This window comes from Alligator mississippiensis, chromosome 5, assembly GCF_030867095.1.
Source record: "Alligator mississippiensis isolate rAllMis1 chromosome 5, rAllMis1, whole genome shotgun sequence".
NCBI classification, from domain to species: Eukaryota; Metazoa; Chordata; order Crocodylia; family Alligatoridae; genus Alligator; species Alligator mississippiensis.
Genome location: NC_081828.1, coordinates 195089351 through 195105663, shown reverse-complemented (window position 1 = coordinate 195105663; position 16313 = coordinate 195089351). Strand labels below are relative to the sequence as shown.

The 16313-nt window shown below is 40.3% G+C and overlaps 1 protein-coding gene across 6 annotated transcripts in view; it reads right to left on the bottom strand.

The window, feature by feature from the left end:
- CREM (cAMP responsive element modulator) overlaps positions 1 to 16313 on the bottom strand; it is a 42510-nt gene that overhangs the window by 9021 nt on the left and 17176 nt on the right. For 3 of the 6 annotated variants that reach the window (XM_059729158.1, XM_059729157.1, XM_014609051.3), the window contains exons 4-6: positions 16116 to 16213; positions 15845 to 15987; positions 8718 to 8906 (exon numbers count right to left, since the gene is read on the bottom strand). In XM_059729158.1, the coding sequence (XP_059585141.1) occupies positions 8718 to 8906; positions 15845 to 15987; positions 16116 to 16213 (430 nt within the window). Of the gene's footprint in view, positions 1 to 2094; positions 2205 to 8717; positions 8907 to 15844; positions 15988 to 16115; positions 16214 to 16313 lie in introns of those variants that run through there. The other 3 variants (XM_019498519.2, XM_059729159.1, XM_014609053.3) reach the window with 3 other exon arrangements.

Below are 16313 nucleotides of genomic sequence, written 5' to 3'. Positions count from 1 at the left end.
GTGCACTGAGACAGGAAACAGAAAAGGAAATAGTTTATCAAGAAAAGCATCACTGTGAGAATGAGGGTGAAGATGGGAGGTTAAAGGTATGGGTAGGGATGGCATTATGAAAAGTTCTGATGGGAAGGAGAACACTAGTCTTTGATACTGTGCTATGTAGTTTCTGCCTAAATACTCTAGTGACAGCTGCCTTACAAATACCCAAAATAACTAACAGAATAAAATATAATAGCCTACTTAATTTTGGAATAGGTGGAAAGTCTCAACATAAAGTCGGTCATTTTTTTTTTATATTAATTTAATTTGTCTAGCAGGACTCCTGAAGTAGCCATGCTCCAACATTTGTTATGCTAGTTACTGCTATAGTTGGTACGGTATTACTATCACAGGGAAAGATAAATCATTATACGGAAAGAGCTGGTGAGTCTGAATTTCTACAACCTAAAAGACAAAAAAAAAAAGAAATTTAAATCCATATTGAAACCCCTTCAACAACACAGACCTCTTTGACTGCAGTGAGACTCTCTACAGGTTGAAGAGTCTATCATATGCATCAGATTGTAGGATGGGGGCTTTTGTGTATAAAGCACTAAGTCTTTATGTAGAAGGAGGATATGTCCACAACTTGCCTATTTTAAGGCTGCACAATGAGCAACACAATGCCCATTATTCATATGCCTTTAGGAAAAGCCTGAATACATGTAATGTAGCAATTTTTTTTCATAGTACAAACCAAATTCACAAACACCAAGGTCAATGGAGTACTGTGGCAACAGCCAATAAGTGGGAACTAGCAAGATCATAATGCCTGATCCACCGACCCTCAGGCAAGTGTCTTTCACCATAAAATTATAGCAAGTGAGATGAAAAGTAGTCAGCTGAAAACCTGATGCCGTATCTGACTTATGGTACACAATTTACCATGATTAAATTTAAAAAAGAAAAAAAAAACATTAGCCTTATAAATGAAACTCTGCTAAGGAATTAATGGGCAATATATCTATATACAAATGTAAAAACTAACCCTTGAAAATGTTTTCCTATTGAACACTAGAGAGCATTCCTGGACTATTTTAGTTTTTATACAGGCCAGTCAGAGGAGAGAGAGCAAAGAGAACATGTATGTCCCTACATGCATGCCTGTATCTACACACCCACACACACAGTGGCTACATATCTTTAATATATATCAACCTCCCCTGGAACTTATGTAAGGAGTACCTTACCAGAGGGTTTTAAATTTCACATCAACTAGCTAGACAGCTTCTGCATTATTTATACAAGCACAAGACCCAAAGTGGGGATCTATAGAAGATATTTAACTTCGTATTAATACAACTCAGTATATGAAATAGCTTTACTTAACTACAAACAGCATGCAGGTTGCTAGCTAGTTAACATTCCAAATCTGACAGTGGCATTTGATGAAGCAGAAAGGAACTGACTAAATCACAGCATGACTCGGAGCTGACGTCAACGTGTAACCTGTTTGGAGTTTAACTTTTCCAGTTCCCCACTGCAACACGATTCCAGGAAGTCTAATGACGTCAGCCCTTTGAACTCAATTAGCTGAGGAACAGACCATTTTAAACAGCGGAGGAGAAAAAAAAAAAAGGCATTACAACATTCACAGGCAATCGCAACACTACAGCTCTTTCAAATCCGATTGTGCTCCTATTTTCTTTAGCAACGAACATTAAAAGCTTTTCTTATATACCTGAAACAGTGTACATTTTACTTACAGTTATATATTTTAAGTTTTGATAGGCTAAAATAGCCGGAAGTGATAGTTTGTTTATTGCTAAACCAAAAGCAAGACCAGTTAGTTGTACAGATCATTTAGAAAGGAAAATAGATTGCTGCAAGCTAAAGTTAAGAATACCAGTGCTACACACACTACAAAGTGCTTTTAAAAGAAAAATGTCAAATCAACATTAAAATACTGCTTTAGCTATAAAAAGGAGTAATAAACTAGCACCATTAGTGCCATTCACACTGTAAGAAGGTTGAATTAAATGTCATGTGCTACTGTGAAATCTCTGACTAAACAGTGTATAGAAGCTGCTATTTTCACGACTGGAAAGAGATTCCTACCTGTTTCATCTCCTGTTACAGCCATGATCAGCTTCTGCACACGAGTCTCTTGTTTCTCTATCAGAGCTCAACATGAAATGTTCCCAACTAGCAAGCATGTGCAAGATTACAGGCAGAAGTACTGACATCACAATGACCTCACTTGCTTACCATGGTCATTAATATGCTTTGTCACTGGAATGGCTCACTGGAACTGCAATCCAAACAAAATTCCTTCTGCTGATATACCATTTTCCATACTTCTGAAACCTAACACTGTTTTCTTCCTAATTAATATATTTTCTTAGCTTACAAAAAACACTCACCACATCTCTATCTATAAAAATAAAATGAGATTGGACCTTGAGATTTGTAAAAATGTAAATAATATTTCTTGTCTTCTAATTTCTGAATTGCTTCTGTCTGCTCTAAATCTGCATATAACAATTAAAATGTGGCAACCCTCAAATTTATAGGACGTAAGGACATCTTTGTTCCCCTGCAGAAGCTTTCACTGAGAGATCCTACCAAGATCAAGACCCCATTGATCTTAACATGAACCCACACTAAAACTCTCTGGGTTAAAAAGCATACAATCTCTTGCAGAACATATTGGTGATATGTGATTATTACAAGGGACCTAGAACCAGGATCCATCAATTTCATCTTTCTATCTTATATAGGAGAATATCAATCAGAGGGGAGAGAAAAACACAATGCCCACTGGCATGGACAGGACTCAAGCTGGTGATGCAGAGCTGAAGGGCTCTGCACTGCCTTAGTTCTCCTTAGCAGCCCCCACCGAAATGCACCTTTGAATATGGTGCTGCCTTCCAGAAAAAAAAGTTCTAACTGTCCTATAATTTCAGCTCTCTGGACATGGACATACATGTATACAGTATGGTACAGTAAAGAAGGACGGACAACTGGGGCACCAGCCCCAGGTACCAACCCTGAAGGGAAAACAAAAAGAACAGCAGGTATTCTGATACATAGCACTGCACTGTTCAGTGCAGATGTTCCTACAGGCAAAGTCATCCAACCCCTGCTTAAATTTGCTAGGGACCTAGCAGACCTCCTGAGGCTAAAAAGAAAGGCCTACAAAGGATGGAGGATGGGAGTTACCTCCAAGGAGGATTATTCTGCACTGGTCCGGTTCTGTAGGGAGCAGACCAGGAAAGCCAAGGCTGCAACTGAACTCCAGCTAGCTTTGAGCATCAAGGACAATAAAAAGTCCTTTTTCAGATATGTGGGGAGCCGGAGGAAAAGCAGGGGCAACGTTGGACCCCTGCTGAACCAGATGGGGCAACTGACAACTGACGCCCAGGAAAAAGCCAACCTATTAAATAGGTACTTTGCGTCAGTCTTTCATCAGCCCCGTGGGACGCCCATGCCCGCTACTGGGCCGGGAAGTCCAGGTGAAGGTGATCCCCTGCCCTCCATTAATGCTGACTTCGTGAAGGAACATCTTGAGAAGCTGGATACCTTCAAGTCAGCCGGCCCTGACAACCTTCACCCCAGGGTACTCAAGGAGCTGGCGAGCATCATAGCTCAGCCTCTAACGCGGATCTTTGAAAACTCTTGGTGCTCTGGTGTAGTGCCCGAAGACTGGAAGAAGGCCAATGTGGTGCCTATCTTCAAGAAAGGGAGGAAAGTGGATCCGGCTAACTATAGGCCCATCAGCCTGACTTCTATCCCGGGGAAGATCTTAGAAAAGTTTATTAAGGAGGCCATCCTTAATCGACTGGCCGACGCCAACATCTTAAGGGATAGCCAGCACGGGTTTGTTGCGGGTAGGTCTTGCTTGACCAATCTCATTTCCTTCTACGACCAGGTGACCTATCACCTGGACAAGGGAGAAGAGATTGATGTCATATATCTTGACTTCAAAAAAGCCTTCGATCTGGTGTCCCATGATTGTCTCTTGGAGAAACTGGCCAATTGTCGCCTTGGGTCCTCCACGATCCACTGGCTGGAAAATTGGCTCCGGGGTCAGACCCAGAGGGTAGTAATTGATGGAAGTCACTCATCGTGGTGTCCTGTGATCAGTGGGGTCCCCCAGGGCTCTGTCCTTGGACCCATACTGTTCAACATCTTCATTAATGATGTGGACACTGGAGTCAGAAGCGGACTGGCCAAGTTCGCAGATGACACCAAACTTTGGGGCAAAGCATCCACACCAGAAGACAGGCGGATGATCCAGGCTGACCTGGACAGGCTCAGCAAGTGGGCGGATGAGAATCTGATGGTGTTCAACGCCGATAAATGCAAGGTTCTCCACCTTGGGAAAAAAAACCCGCTGCATCCTTATAGGCTCGGCAGTGCTATGTTGGCTAGCACTATGCAAGAAAGAAACTTGGGGGTCATCACTGACCACAAGATGAACATGAGCCTGCAATGCGATGCTGCGGCTAGTAAAGCGACCAAAATGCTGGCTTGCATCCATAGATGCTTCTCAAGCAAATCCCGGGACGTCATTCTCCCCCTGTACTCGGCCTTAGTGAGGCCGCAGCTGGAGTACTGCGTCCACTTTTGGGCTCCACAATTCAAAAAGGATGTGGAGAAGCTTGAGAGAGTCCAGAGAAGAGCCACGCGCATGATCAGAGGTCAGGGAAGCAGACCCTACGATGACAGGCTGAGAGCCCTGGGGCTCTTTAGCCTGGAAAAGTGCAGGCTCAGGGGTGATCTGATGGCCACCTACAAGTTTATCAGGGGTGACCACCAGTATCTGGGGGAACATTTGTTCACCAAAGCGCCCCAAGGGATGACGAGGTCGAATGGTCACAAACTACTACAAGATCGTTTCAGGCTGGACATAAGGAAGAATTTCTTTACTGTCCGAGCCCCCAAGGTCTGGAACAGCCTGCCACCGGAGGTTGTTCAAGCGCCTTCATTGAATACCTTCAAGAGCAAACTGGATGCTTATCTTGCTGGGATCCTATGACCCCAGCTGACTTCCTGCCCTTTGGGCGGGGGGCTGGACTCGATGATCTTCTGAGGTCCCTTCCAGCCCTAATGTCTATGAAATCTATGAAATCTATGAAATGTCTCAAATACATGCTAGAATAGTGACACCCACCCTTCTGAAGACAGAGCTTGTAGTAACCAAAACACGAAGAACACATATACAACCACTGAACAAATATAAGCATACTATAAGCATACCCACTTTCCCATCCAGACATTCCCATTACTCCATCTGGGGCCCTTACACTACCTTTTATTATTCGTCCATATACTATTTTTCAACCCCACAAGTCAGAATTTAAAACCAAAACCTTCAGTATCACAGAACAGACTTATTTTAGGTTCAGCGCAGTAACTAGCCTGATGACAATGTTTCTCTATCCAGGCCAGCTTATATGGAGAGACGCAATACAAATACTTGTGCAACCTGTTAGCAAAGCATGAGATATTAGTGTAATGCTTGATTCCTGGTTTCTATTTTTTTGGCCCTGGAATAATACTGTGGTCTAGTTTTACAGACAGCACTGCTACAAGTTATAGCACCATCTCAATTATCTTCAGACTAAGTCTAGTAGCACTAAACACAAGCCCATGAGCCTCCATCATGAGAACCACAGCACAAGAACGAAAGCAGCCAGACTTAATGAGCCATTTAAAAGAAAAATAAAATTTCTTAGAAATCCTACTTTTCAGATGGCACTCATTATAAACCTGTGTATTTGATTTAACCACAAGGGAAAAATAGAGATACCCTAGTTCTACAGTACGGACTACAGAAGCAACTCATTTGGTATATCCATTATAGATAGGGTGACCTTAAGTCTTGGATTTTGGAGGCACTCTCAGCATCCTGGCCACTGAAGAAAACTGAAGCAGAAGTCCCAGACTGGCAGGAACCCACCTGCACGTGCGGCTTCTGAGTCACAAGCCAGACACATGTGGGCAGATTCGGGGCAAAGGGAGACTTCTTTAATTTTCTCCAGGGAGCCCAGCCAATGGGCTGCTCCCTGGTCGGGACTTTACTGCAGAGTTACTTGTACTGTAAAGTTGTGGGGGGAGGAGCCACAGGGTGTAGGCGTGTGTATGCAAGTGCATGCGTGTGTCCATCCTGCCCAGTCCCGCTCCTGGGAGCCATGGGAGGAAGTGGGATGTGCCATGCTGTCCTGCCTAGGTCCATTCCTGGTCAGGGGTCTGTGCATGTGTGCGTGCATATCCTGCCCAGCCCCACCCCCTCTCCCGGATTTCCCTCAAATTATTATGGTCACCCTAATTATAAACGTCATTGGCAAAGTTCATGAGATTGGTCTTCCTTTTATTAGAGAACTAAGCTGCCGCAACAACCAATCTGAGGCTGAAGCAGAGCAGGAGCCTGCCTGAATCAGAGCAAAGGTAAACAGCAAAGGGTGAGGGGGCACAAGCAGATGGGGAGTGGGAGAAAGGGGGACCAGGGAGACGCGGGGTGGTGCAACAGAGCAGGCACAGTTGGGGCAAGGGGCAGGGATCAAGCTACTTGACTCCCCTCTTCTGCCTGTCCCTGCCACTGCCTCCCCTACCACCTACCTTCCCACTGCTTTCTCAGCTGCAGTGCAGGGGATGAATTTAAGGCAACTCTCTAATAATTAGATTCTAGACATGGAAAATTATAACAAATTTATCAATTTTCCATGTCCAGAATCTAACTACTGGGGGGTTGTCTTGGATTTGGATAAATGTGGTACTGTTGTGTTTTCTTTCTTATTCTGTTTCTTATTTCAATGTCTCTTGCAAAAAAACAAGATCATATGCAAGCTAGCCATATCCAGTAGTGAAGGCTTTATAGATGGAACAGCCATAAAGCAAAATGGTTTTCTTTCTACACTACAATAAACTCTGCTATCATAATATTAAGTGCACACAGAGCACAAAGGTGATTGAATCAGTCCTACACAAAGGATTTCTTGCATGTCCTTTCCAGTACTCCTGGCACACATTCAAGGATTTGTTAAGAATTACATACCCAGTAAATTCCACTACCTCTCCCTATGCTGACTGACGTAAATGTGTTGATTCCACGTAACAGACTATCAGAAAAGGCTATGCTAGATCTTGTGGGGTTTTTTTGTTTTGTTTTGTTTTGTTTTGGGGGAAATACATGTACTCTAGGCATTTTCACAAAATAAGAACACAGTTTGGAATTTTTTTTATACTGTATAAAATATAAACATAACAACACTTGAAATCCTGTATATTTCAACAGTTTAAATACCAGAATTTCCAATTCATACCAGTTCATTACAATTCAAGCCCTGCCAGAGAACACAGCTTAGGCAAAGCCCCCATGCCAGGAGAGGGAGCACCTGTGAACAATCACCTAATTGCTTATATAACAATGAGGCTACCCACTGTTTTCTTCTTTAGCCTGAGGCTATGGGTACTAATCTGTTCTTGCCCTCCCCTCCTCCTGCTTCCCTGCTGTGCCTGGCAGCCTTCGAGTTCCTGTTGGGGCACCACACAGCTTCCCCTCCCCGCTTCCCTTCTGGACTGCACTCTGCCCCATGCTGAACAATAACCAGTAAGCTAACCAGTTATAGATTCATAAGTTCATAGACGTTAGGGTCAGAAGGGACCTCAGTAGGTCATCGAGTCTGACCCCATGCCCTGGGCAGGAAAGAGCACTGGGGTCAGACGACCCCAGCTAGGTGCTTATCCAGTCTCCTCTTGAAGACCCCCAAGATAGGGGAGAGCACCACCCTCCCTTGGAAGTCCAATTCCAGATTCTGGCAACCCTTACTGTGAAGAAGTTCTTTTTAATGTCCAACATAAATCTGCTCTCCATCAATTTGTGGCATTGTTCGTAGTTACTCCAGGGGGTGCCCTAGTAAACAGACTATCTCCTAGTCCCTGCTGCCCGCCCTTGATGAATTTATAGGCAGCCACAAGATTCCCTCTCAGCCTTCTCTCGCAAAGGCTGAAGAGATCTAGGTCCCTCAGTCTCTCCTCATAGGGCTTTGCCTGCAGGCCTCTGACCATACAAGTGGCCTTCCTCTGCATCCCTCTTGAAGTGTGGCACCCATCACTGGGCTTATTGATTAATCGTTTCATCTTCCATATCCCTAACCTTGCAGTGGTCTCCAACCTGTTCCCTATCCAGCTCCTACCAGAGACCTGGGGGTGTAGGAAACTACTATACAAGACATTCCTGTTACTCCCCATTGTTTGCCTATGTCCTTAGACCAACATGGCTACAACCTATACCCCTGTTACTCCCCAAGCATCTACAGTTTATAAGAATGTCATATAATCTTTATTAAAACACTTAACTATTAGAAAAGTCAGAAATTAATTTCATTTATTAAATGTGAAGCAACTTCACAGCAACATTCTACCAAACTCAAACAGCAGAAACTCTCCTATTGTTGTATTACTATTGAACACCTTTTGGCAAGGAAAACAATGGGCATAGCAGAAAGCAATTTCATCACACTGTTCCTTCCTTACCACATTTCCTCTAACGTTCATTAATTCTTATGAAAAGAGAGCAGAGGCCTTTACTGAGCAAAGCAATCCATTCATCTCCTAACACTAAATTCTCAAATTAACAATTCTTCGCTGATTTAACACTGCCAAAAACCAGAACGCAAGCAAAAAAGCACATAATGAAAGTTTCAAATAACTTAAACAGTAAAACAAAACGATACCTTGGACAACAACTTGGCTCCCAGGTACAAAAAACTGCTGCGTGCCATCAGGTGTCTGTGCTGCATATTGCACAATTGTAGCACCAGGCTGAGGAGCTCCTGAATTCGTCATTGTTAATGTTTGTAATCCCTGGACTCCATCAGATGCTGGATTAGAAATCTGGATTGCTCCACCTTGGGCTATAGCAACTAAATATTGAAAGAGAAAAAGAGAAACATTAAGAATAGAAATATGTACATGCAAGATGCTATATATGCAACTTTTACACATACACATATATAATCATGCATATTTATATATGCAACTTTTGAAAGGTTCCCCAACCCCTTAGGCAGGGATTTCTAGTCATAGCCATATTTAAACAAATTTGTAGGGCAAATACTATGTTTGTGTTGAAATTGGCCTAGATTGATATATTTTGGCCTCCCATGTGTAGCCATCTCAGTTAGCTTCACATCAGTTTTGTGACAGACTGGGAAAGCACTTCTTGGCGTATGTTTTTACGTTATATTCCTGAGGCTCTTAAAATGCTCTTCTTTTTATGCAAAAGGAGAATGATAGATGATAAAAAACAGAGCAGTATCTTTCAATCCTTCAGAAACATGGGGAAGAAAGTTGCTGCCAATACCAACAAACTCGAGAGGAAAAATAAATTGAAATTAATCCAGCCCTTCCAAATGATGGAAAATACTTGGGTTTCAGAAAGAAGAAAGGCTGAGGGTCTGGAACTTCTTCCTTTTCTCACATGCAGGCTTAGTCTCAAAGGATTTAAAAGTCCTATATATGAGAATATTTGGGTATCAATATTTGACAATCAGAATCTATTCTATTTGTATGCAGTCAAAAATAAGTAAGATAACATATGTAAAAATCTTACCCACATTTAAATACTTCCATGTGATGTAAAGGTCTGCATAACAAAGTATTCTAACAACATTTAGTTAATTAGGAGTATGCTAATTTAAACAGATGTTCACAAGTAGTCATTTAAGAACAGGAATATATTCATTTATACTCATTATGAAAGGAATAGCTACTCCCCAGGAAACAGCAAATACATATTTTTCTATCCAGATATTTAAAGTGCACTCATCACCCTAGTATCTAAATGGTGCAAGATGGCATATGCATCTGTTTAAGCACACATTCAGCACCGCCATCTCTTGTGATCTTATAGCAAACCTCTCACATTTGCTGGTTTTCCTAAAGCCTCAGCTCCTTGGAGTCATTGGAATACATGAAAATATCAGATTTCATTATTTCTAAAAAGGAAGTTTTTACTTTTCACAATTGCACAGAAAAGCTGGAAAACATGAAATCTAAAGCAAAAAAACAAAACAAAAAACAAAAAAAAACCACCCAGAAGAGGGGAGTGTTGATATTTATTATTCTTTTAAATGTCATATTTTAAATAAATTGCACCCTTCCTGTGTGCCTCAACTCATGATCTGGCTGCTTGAGGTTGGTAATATATTTTATTTTTAAAAATCATGGCTTGCATAGCTAAAGGAAGATCTCTTTTGCTCATAATGCTAGGAGCATGTAGGGCTTTTAACATAGCAGACAGCCAGGTACTACTAATACACTTATATACCTCAGTAGAAGGTGGCCCAGCACTACAACCATGCTGCTCCATCAGAACTTAGTGAGTACCAACAGGTACCAGCTCCTCCTCTCTAAAGGCTCCTACCTGCATGACTGTATAGGGATCGTGCTAGATCCATCCCTTTTAAAAAAATGAGATCAAATGTCAGAGATAACGGGATGCTGTAGAACCTTTTTGCCAACAGCATGCCATGATACTCAATGGTACAACCACCACTTCCTACTAATATTTCAGAATGCATAAGAAATTAACTCTTGGATGAAAATCAGCTGGCCAAAGCCAAAACTAAACAAGCTATGATGGTCAAAATGGCAAAATGTTTCAAAGAGCTGGCTAAGGAGTTGTTTCCATCTTCCAAGGAATGTATACAGCCACCCTCTGGGTCCTATTTGGCTCCTTGTGAAATTGGACTGGGTCATGCTTTTTTTTTTCTGCCTCCAGCTTGCTAAGAAACTTCATCTTTCTCCCTGACAAAGACCTGGATACAGTAATTCATGCATCTGTCACCTCTTGGCCGGAACTTATCGTTTCTGAAAATGATGCACAAAGTCCAACTCTGTGCCTCAAGCCACTGTAAGCAAAAGGCCTGAGCTCCAGTTCTGCTGGTTCTAATTCCAGGTTAAAGTACTGGTTCCAATTTTAAAATTAAGGGATCATGCTGAAGTTTTAACCCATGAATCACCAAGAAAGTTGTACTCCTTTGGACAATACGCATCTTATAATCCCAGAACAAAGCACATGAGAACTGAATGTTTCTTTTGAGGGACTGTACCTATGAAACAAGCTTCTCTACAGAATCATTTGAATGGGGAAACTAACCTTCCATAAGAAACACAGTATGTCTTTCCTCTTTAAGGAAGCCTTTTCACCCTAAGTGATATATATAATTGAAGTTATATCTCTTCCATTCCGCAACTCCAGTTTTGGGCTGCACACTTAAGAAAGGATGTGGACAGACTGGAAAGAGCCTAGAGCAGAGCAACAAAAGTGACTTGCAGCCTAGGAAGTATGATTTATGAGGAAAAGAGCTGAAACAGCTAGGGTTATTTAATCTGGTGAAAAGAAGACTGGGGGTGGCAGAAGAATTTTATAACAGCCTTCAAATACCTGAAGGGGATTATAGGGAGGATGGAGACAGGCTTTTCTCTGTGACCACAGGGATCAGGACTATGCACAATGGACTAAAAATTGAAGCAAAGGAACCTCAGGTTGGGGATTAAGAGGAACCTTCTAATTATAAGAGTGGTCAAGCATTGGAAAAGGCTAGCTAGAACTGGAGAATCTCCATCCCTGGAAGTTTTCAAGAGCAGTTTGGACAAACACTCGATTGGGATGGTTTGATCCAGGATGAACCTGCCTTGAGCAAGGGGCTGGACTAGATGACTATGTGAAGCCCCTTCCAAACCACACTTTCCTAAGATCCTATTAACTCCCACCAGAAGTAAGCACAGCTCTGACCCTAGAAGAGACCTCATGAAGTCTACCAACAGCTTCATTATTACTAGAGACTTTATATAGAAGGCCCTCAAATACTATGGTGACCGGTAACAACACAGAAGCTAAACAGTGGATTCCTATATTAAATCGCCCTAAAGCTGACACAGAGGTTAACTGTGGCATCCCCACACTGTGTAAGTTTTTTTTGCATGTCCTAACACCTCCTGAGGATATGAGAAACCTGATATTAAGTACTCTTCATCCACAACTGAGGATATCTGAGCCTCAAAATACAAGGCCCAAAACCAAGAAGTCAGGCAATATATGGTAAACCCTAAATTTCTCTTTGCCATTAATTAGTAGCAACTTGGCCATCACTGATACAAATCTGACTGAATCTTAATTCTAACTTTTCCTTCAAATACTGGTCTGACAGAAGTGAACAGCATAAGCTGTTGTGAGCCCCCAAGGTCTGGAACAGCCTGCCACCGGAGGTGGTTCAAGCGCCTACATTGAACACCTTCAAGAGCAAACTGGATGCTTATCTTGCTGGGATCCTATGACCCCAGCTGACTTCCTGCCCCTTGGGCAGGGGGCTGGACTCGATGATCTTCCGAGGTCCCTTCCAGCCCTAATGTCTATGAAATCTATGAAATCTATGAAAGCATTTCCAGAATATAACTATTCTCCAACTATTTGGGTCGGTCTAATAAAAGATATTAAATTCGCCCAAGGAACCTTGTCTGCCTATGTCCTTAGACCAACACGGCTACAACCTACACCCCTGAAGCATTTCCAGAAGCATTTTGCTACAGTTCTTCCCTTGATCAAGAAAATTAGTGCATCTACAATAGAAAGTGGACAAGATTGTTTTAAAGTTTTTTGTCTCTTTCACTTACAAAGGAGGTCTTTTTCAGATTAAAGAACTAATAAACAAGAGTAAAAAGCCTAAACGAAAAAAAGGTTTTAAAGACGAAATTTCCAAATCTGGCCCAGCATGGCCTCTGAAGGTTGGTTTCTGTATCCTTTAACAGTAACTAATATTTAAGCAGGCTATTGCAAATACACTTAACAAATACTATAGATTAAATGAGTCTAAGCATGGAAAACATGTTTTATGCTATTAACTTGACTTTTTATTTAGACAAAAAACTGCAGGAGCCAGGACTCCTATAGACTAGGCTCAGGCCAAAGTGCATTTATATAAGATTGAATTAAATTTCCTATGTACTCTGCTAATTCAAGCACGCTGTTGGTGATGCTTTTTCTCACCTCCTCTTTCCAAAATCCAAAGTCAAAGTACTGAACGAATACTGTGAGAAAAGAAAAAAAATGCTACACTGTCTGAAAAATGCTACAGTACAGATGTGCAAAAGTATAACACAAGGAAACTGATGTGCAATTCCATTTTTTTTAAATCTTATTAACAGGAATTTGTGCTTATTTTCAAAATTTAAACATTCTGATTTTTAAACATACTGATTTATTTAATTATAATAAAACAGCACTAGTTTAAAGAACTTGCATAGACTTTGCCACAAGAGCAATTCTTTGACATAAAAGGGGAAAGATCGCCATCCTAAAGAATATTTTCTCCAGAGGATCATCATATGAAAGTTAAAAAAAACAACCGAACAACACACAGCAAACCTATATAAGAATGCCCACAACTGCCACCAATATCCTCAGGCCCAAGAGGTGGAAATATCAACCAATGTAAGCACACAAATTTTTCAGGCTTGACAAAAAAGCACCTAATTTTGAGCAGCTTTGCCAAGAAAAAGACAAGGACCCAACTAGTGAAAAACAGGCCCCCAGATGGATCTGACCCTGAGTTAAGATATCTGAATTACTACTTTCTCATAAACACGTAGGTTTGAAGAATCACTGCGTTGTTTCTGCACAAACCCAAAGAAATTCTCCTTGCATGACAGAGATCATGTTCACTGAAACCATAACAAAACTAATCCAATGCAAGATCAAAAAGATTTAAGAGGAAATGTTATATTTCGGATGACAGAGAACAGCAAGATTTCTGACCAGGAAAACACAGAAAAGCTGAGCCAAAGGAATTTTCACGTTGAAGAAACATTTATTCTTTGTTATGTTCAGTAAGAACAATCAATATTGATTCTTGATGTCAAAAGCAATTTAGGGCCCAGTTCTGCTCCCATCACATCAACTGCCAAATTCACATGGACTACAATGAAGCAAAACTGGATCATAATTAACTTGAGTATTTATTTAATTATATGTACAGAAGATTTCTTCATAGCATATTGTTTTAATTTCCAAATGCAGATAGTATCTTCTGACATTTATTTTCTTTTATTCAGCAATTCTTGCCTCATGCTTTACTTCTGGGCTTCCAAAGACATTCAGGTTCTCCCGGGACAGCTATATTTTGGAATGCATTTTTCACATTTCTTTAAAACAAATTCACTGAGAGTTGTCTTATGAAATTTTACTTTGGTCTTATGAAATTATACTTTGGTCAAGATGACTCTACATTTAAAGCTGAGCACAACTAATAAAATACCTTTTAAAGCTGACTGCTACAAGCTTGTGAGCGCTTCCCAATAGTAAGACCATTAACTCTACACCTCGCAGGAGTGACAGTGTCATAGAACTGAAGCTCTTACTCCTTAGATTCAAAGAATTAAAAGATACTATGGAGAATTCATTTGTTCATCATTATAGCAGTGTAACAATGGATCTGAAGAACAGGAGGTAATTCAACGCTAAATATACATTTTGTTTTCTTAGTGTTGAAAATCATTTTGTTTTACCAATTTTAAAAGGCAGCTAAAGGAATTCTGAGAATGTTTGACGTATTAATATGTTTTGAAAAAATATTCTGTCAATTTTTCAATTTCTATTGTTAATGTATTAATAAGCTTCCTTTGTTCACAGAAGTCACTGGAAGCAGCAGAACTGCATACTACTTTCCTGCCATTATATCAAAGGAAAAGCACTGCTCTATTTAAAAGAGCTCTTCATTATTTCTGAATATGAGAAGACCTGAAATATAACCAACTCACTTTAATCTTCAAGTTTTGTTTAAATTCTATGAAAAACTATAAAAAAAAAAAGGAAAAAGATTTATGGAAACAACCCATGACAAGAAATGACTAAACAACAATGAAACCAGCAGAATGAGACATGAAATGTTATAAGTAAATTTCAAATAAATCTTTAGAAAATATTGGGGTGAAGCTGAGTTTTCTAACACTGTTTAGAAAAAAGCTCAGTAGGTGGAGACCACAATATATAGGGTTAACTCCATACAGAAAAGTGTTATTTCAATATTAAGGTTGTAAAATAAGGCATAACTCAAATAACAGACAAGACAGAAACTGAACTCCAGCCCTGTGCTTGTGTCTTAAAATAGGGTCTCTCTCTCTCTCTCATTACAAATTATCTGCAGATTGTAACTGTTATAAAATGTGATATGCAGTAAGGTACAGTTGGCTTGAGTTGAATATTGACAGAGTTAGAGACTTAAATACAATGAAAACACTAGTTTATGTTATACAACTTTATGTTGTACTGATATTTTGCACCAAATTAGCAAAGTAATATTAAATTGTCATGACAGAAGTGAATCATAGTCAAGTACAATTTTGCATTGCACTACATTCATGTTTTAATCCTATTTTCCAAACAACATAGACATAAAATACAACATTAAGAACAGATACAGAATGAAAAACAAAATTTCCCTCCATGTACAAGTACAAATATTTGTGTACATAAAAGACAAGAGACACCAACATTGTCACTTTCATCCAACACCTCGCTTTTCAACTCTTTAATGGACTGTACAGTTCCAAAATTACCCCTAATTTGGGGAATTAACAATGCTATAGGATGAGAGGAAAAAGACAAAGACGTTTTCTTTTTCCTAATGTAACCAGGGCAGATGTAAGCTGCAATTCACTTACACAAGTATAAAGATACTTAGTTTGCTTTTACATATTCACACTTCACTATTTGACTACGCTGCTTTTCAACTTGGCAAAAAACAGAAATTCACTTCTTTTTTTTAAATTACAATGCTATACAACATTTTCGCATACATACTGTATTGCCCTGTGCTAGTCTGATATAGACTGGTTGGCACTCCCATTGTAGGGATTCCAGATGGTGCTCCTTCTTCCTCTGACTTCTCCTCTTCAATCTTAGGAACACCAGGAGCATCGGAAGAGAGTTCATTCAGAATTTTTCTAAAACATAATTTAAAAAATTTGAAGTATATTTTTAAATCCACACTTATAAGAAAAAAATATTGAGTGCCTGACTTTTACCAATGTTATGACTAGTACATGGCAGTTTAAAACAAGCATGAACTTACCGATATGAAGGCCTTCTTGATAGTATTTCTCTGCGTTTTTGAGAATCAATTACACCTTCAGATTCCGCAGACTCATCTGCATCTGCAGCTGGTGCTACCTACAATACCAAAATTTCTGTATTATATGAAATGATGATTTTCAGAAGCTGATAACAGGGTGGCTGGTTTGCAAGCAATTTCCATGTTTACAATGAGGTG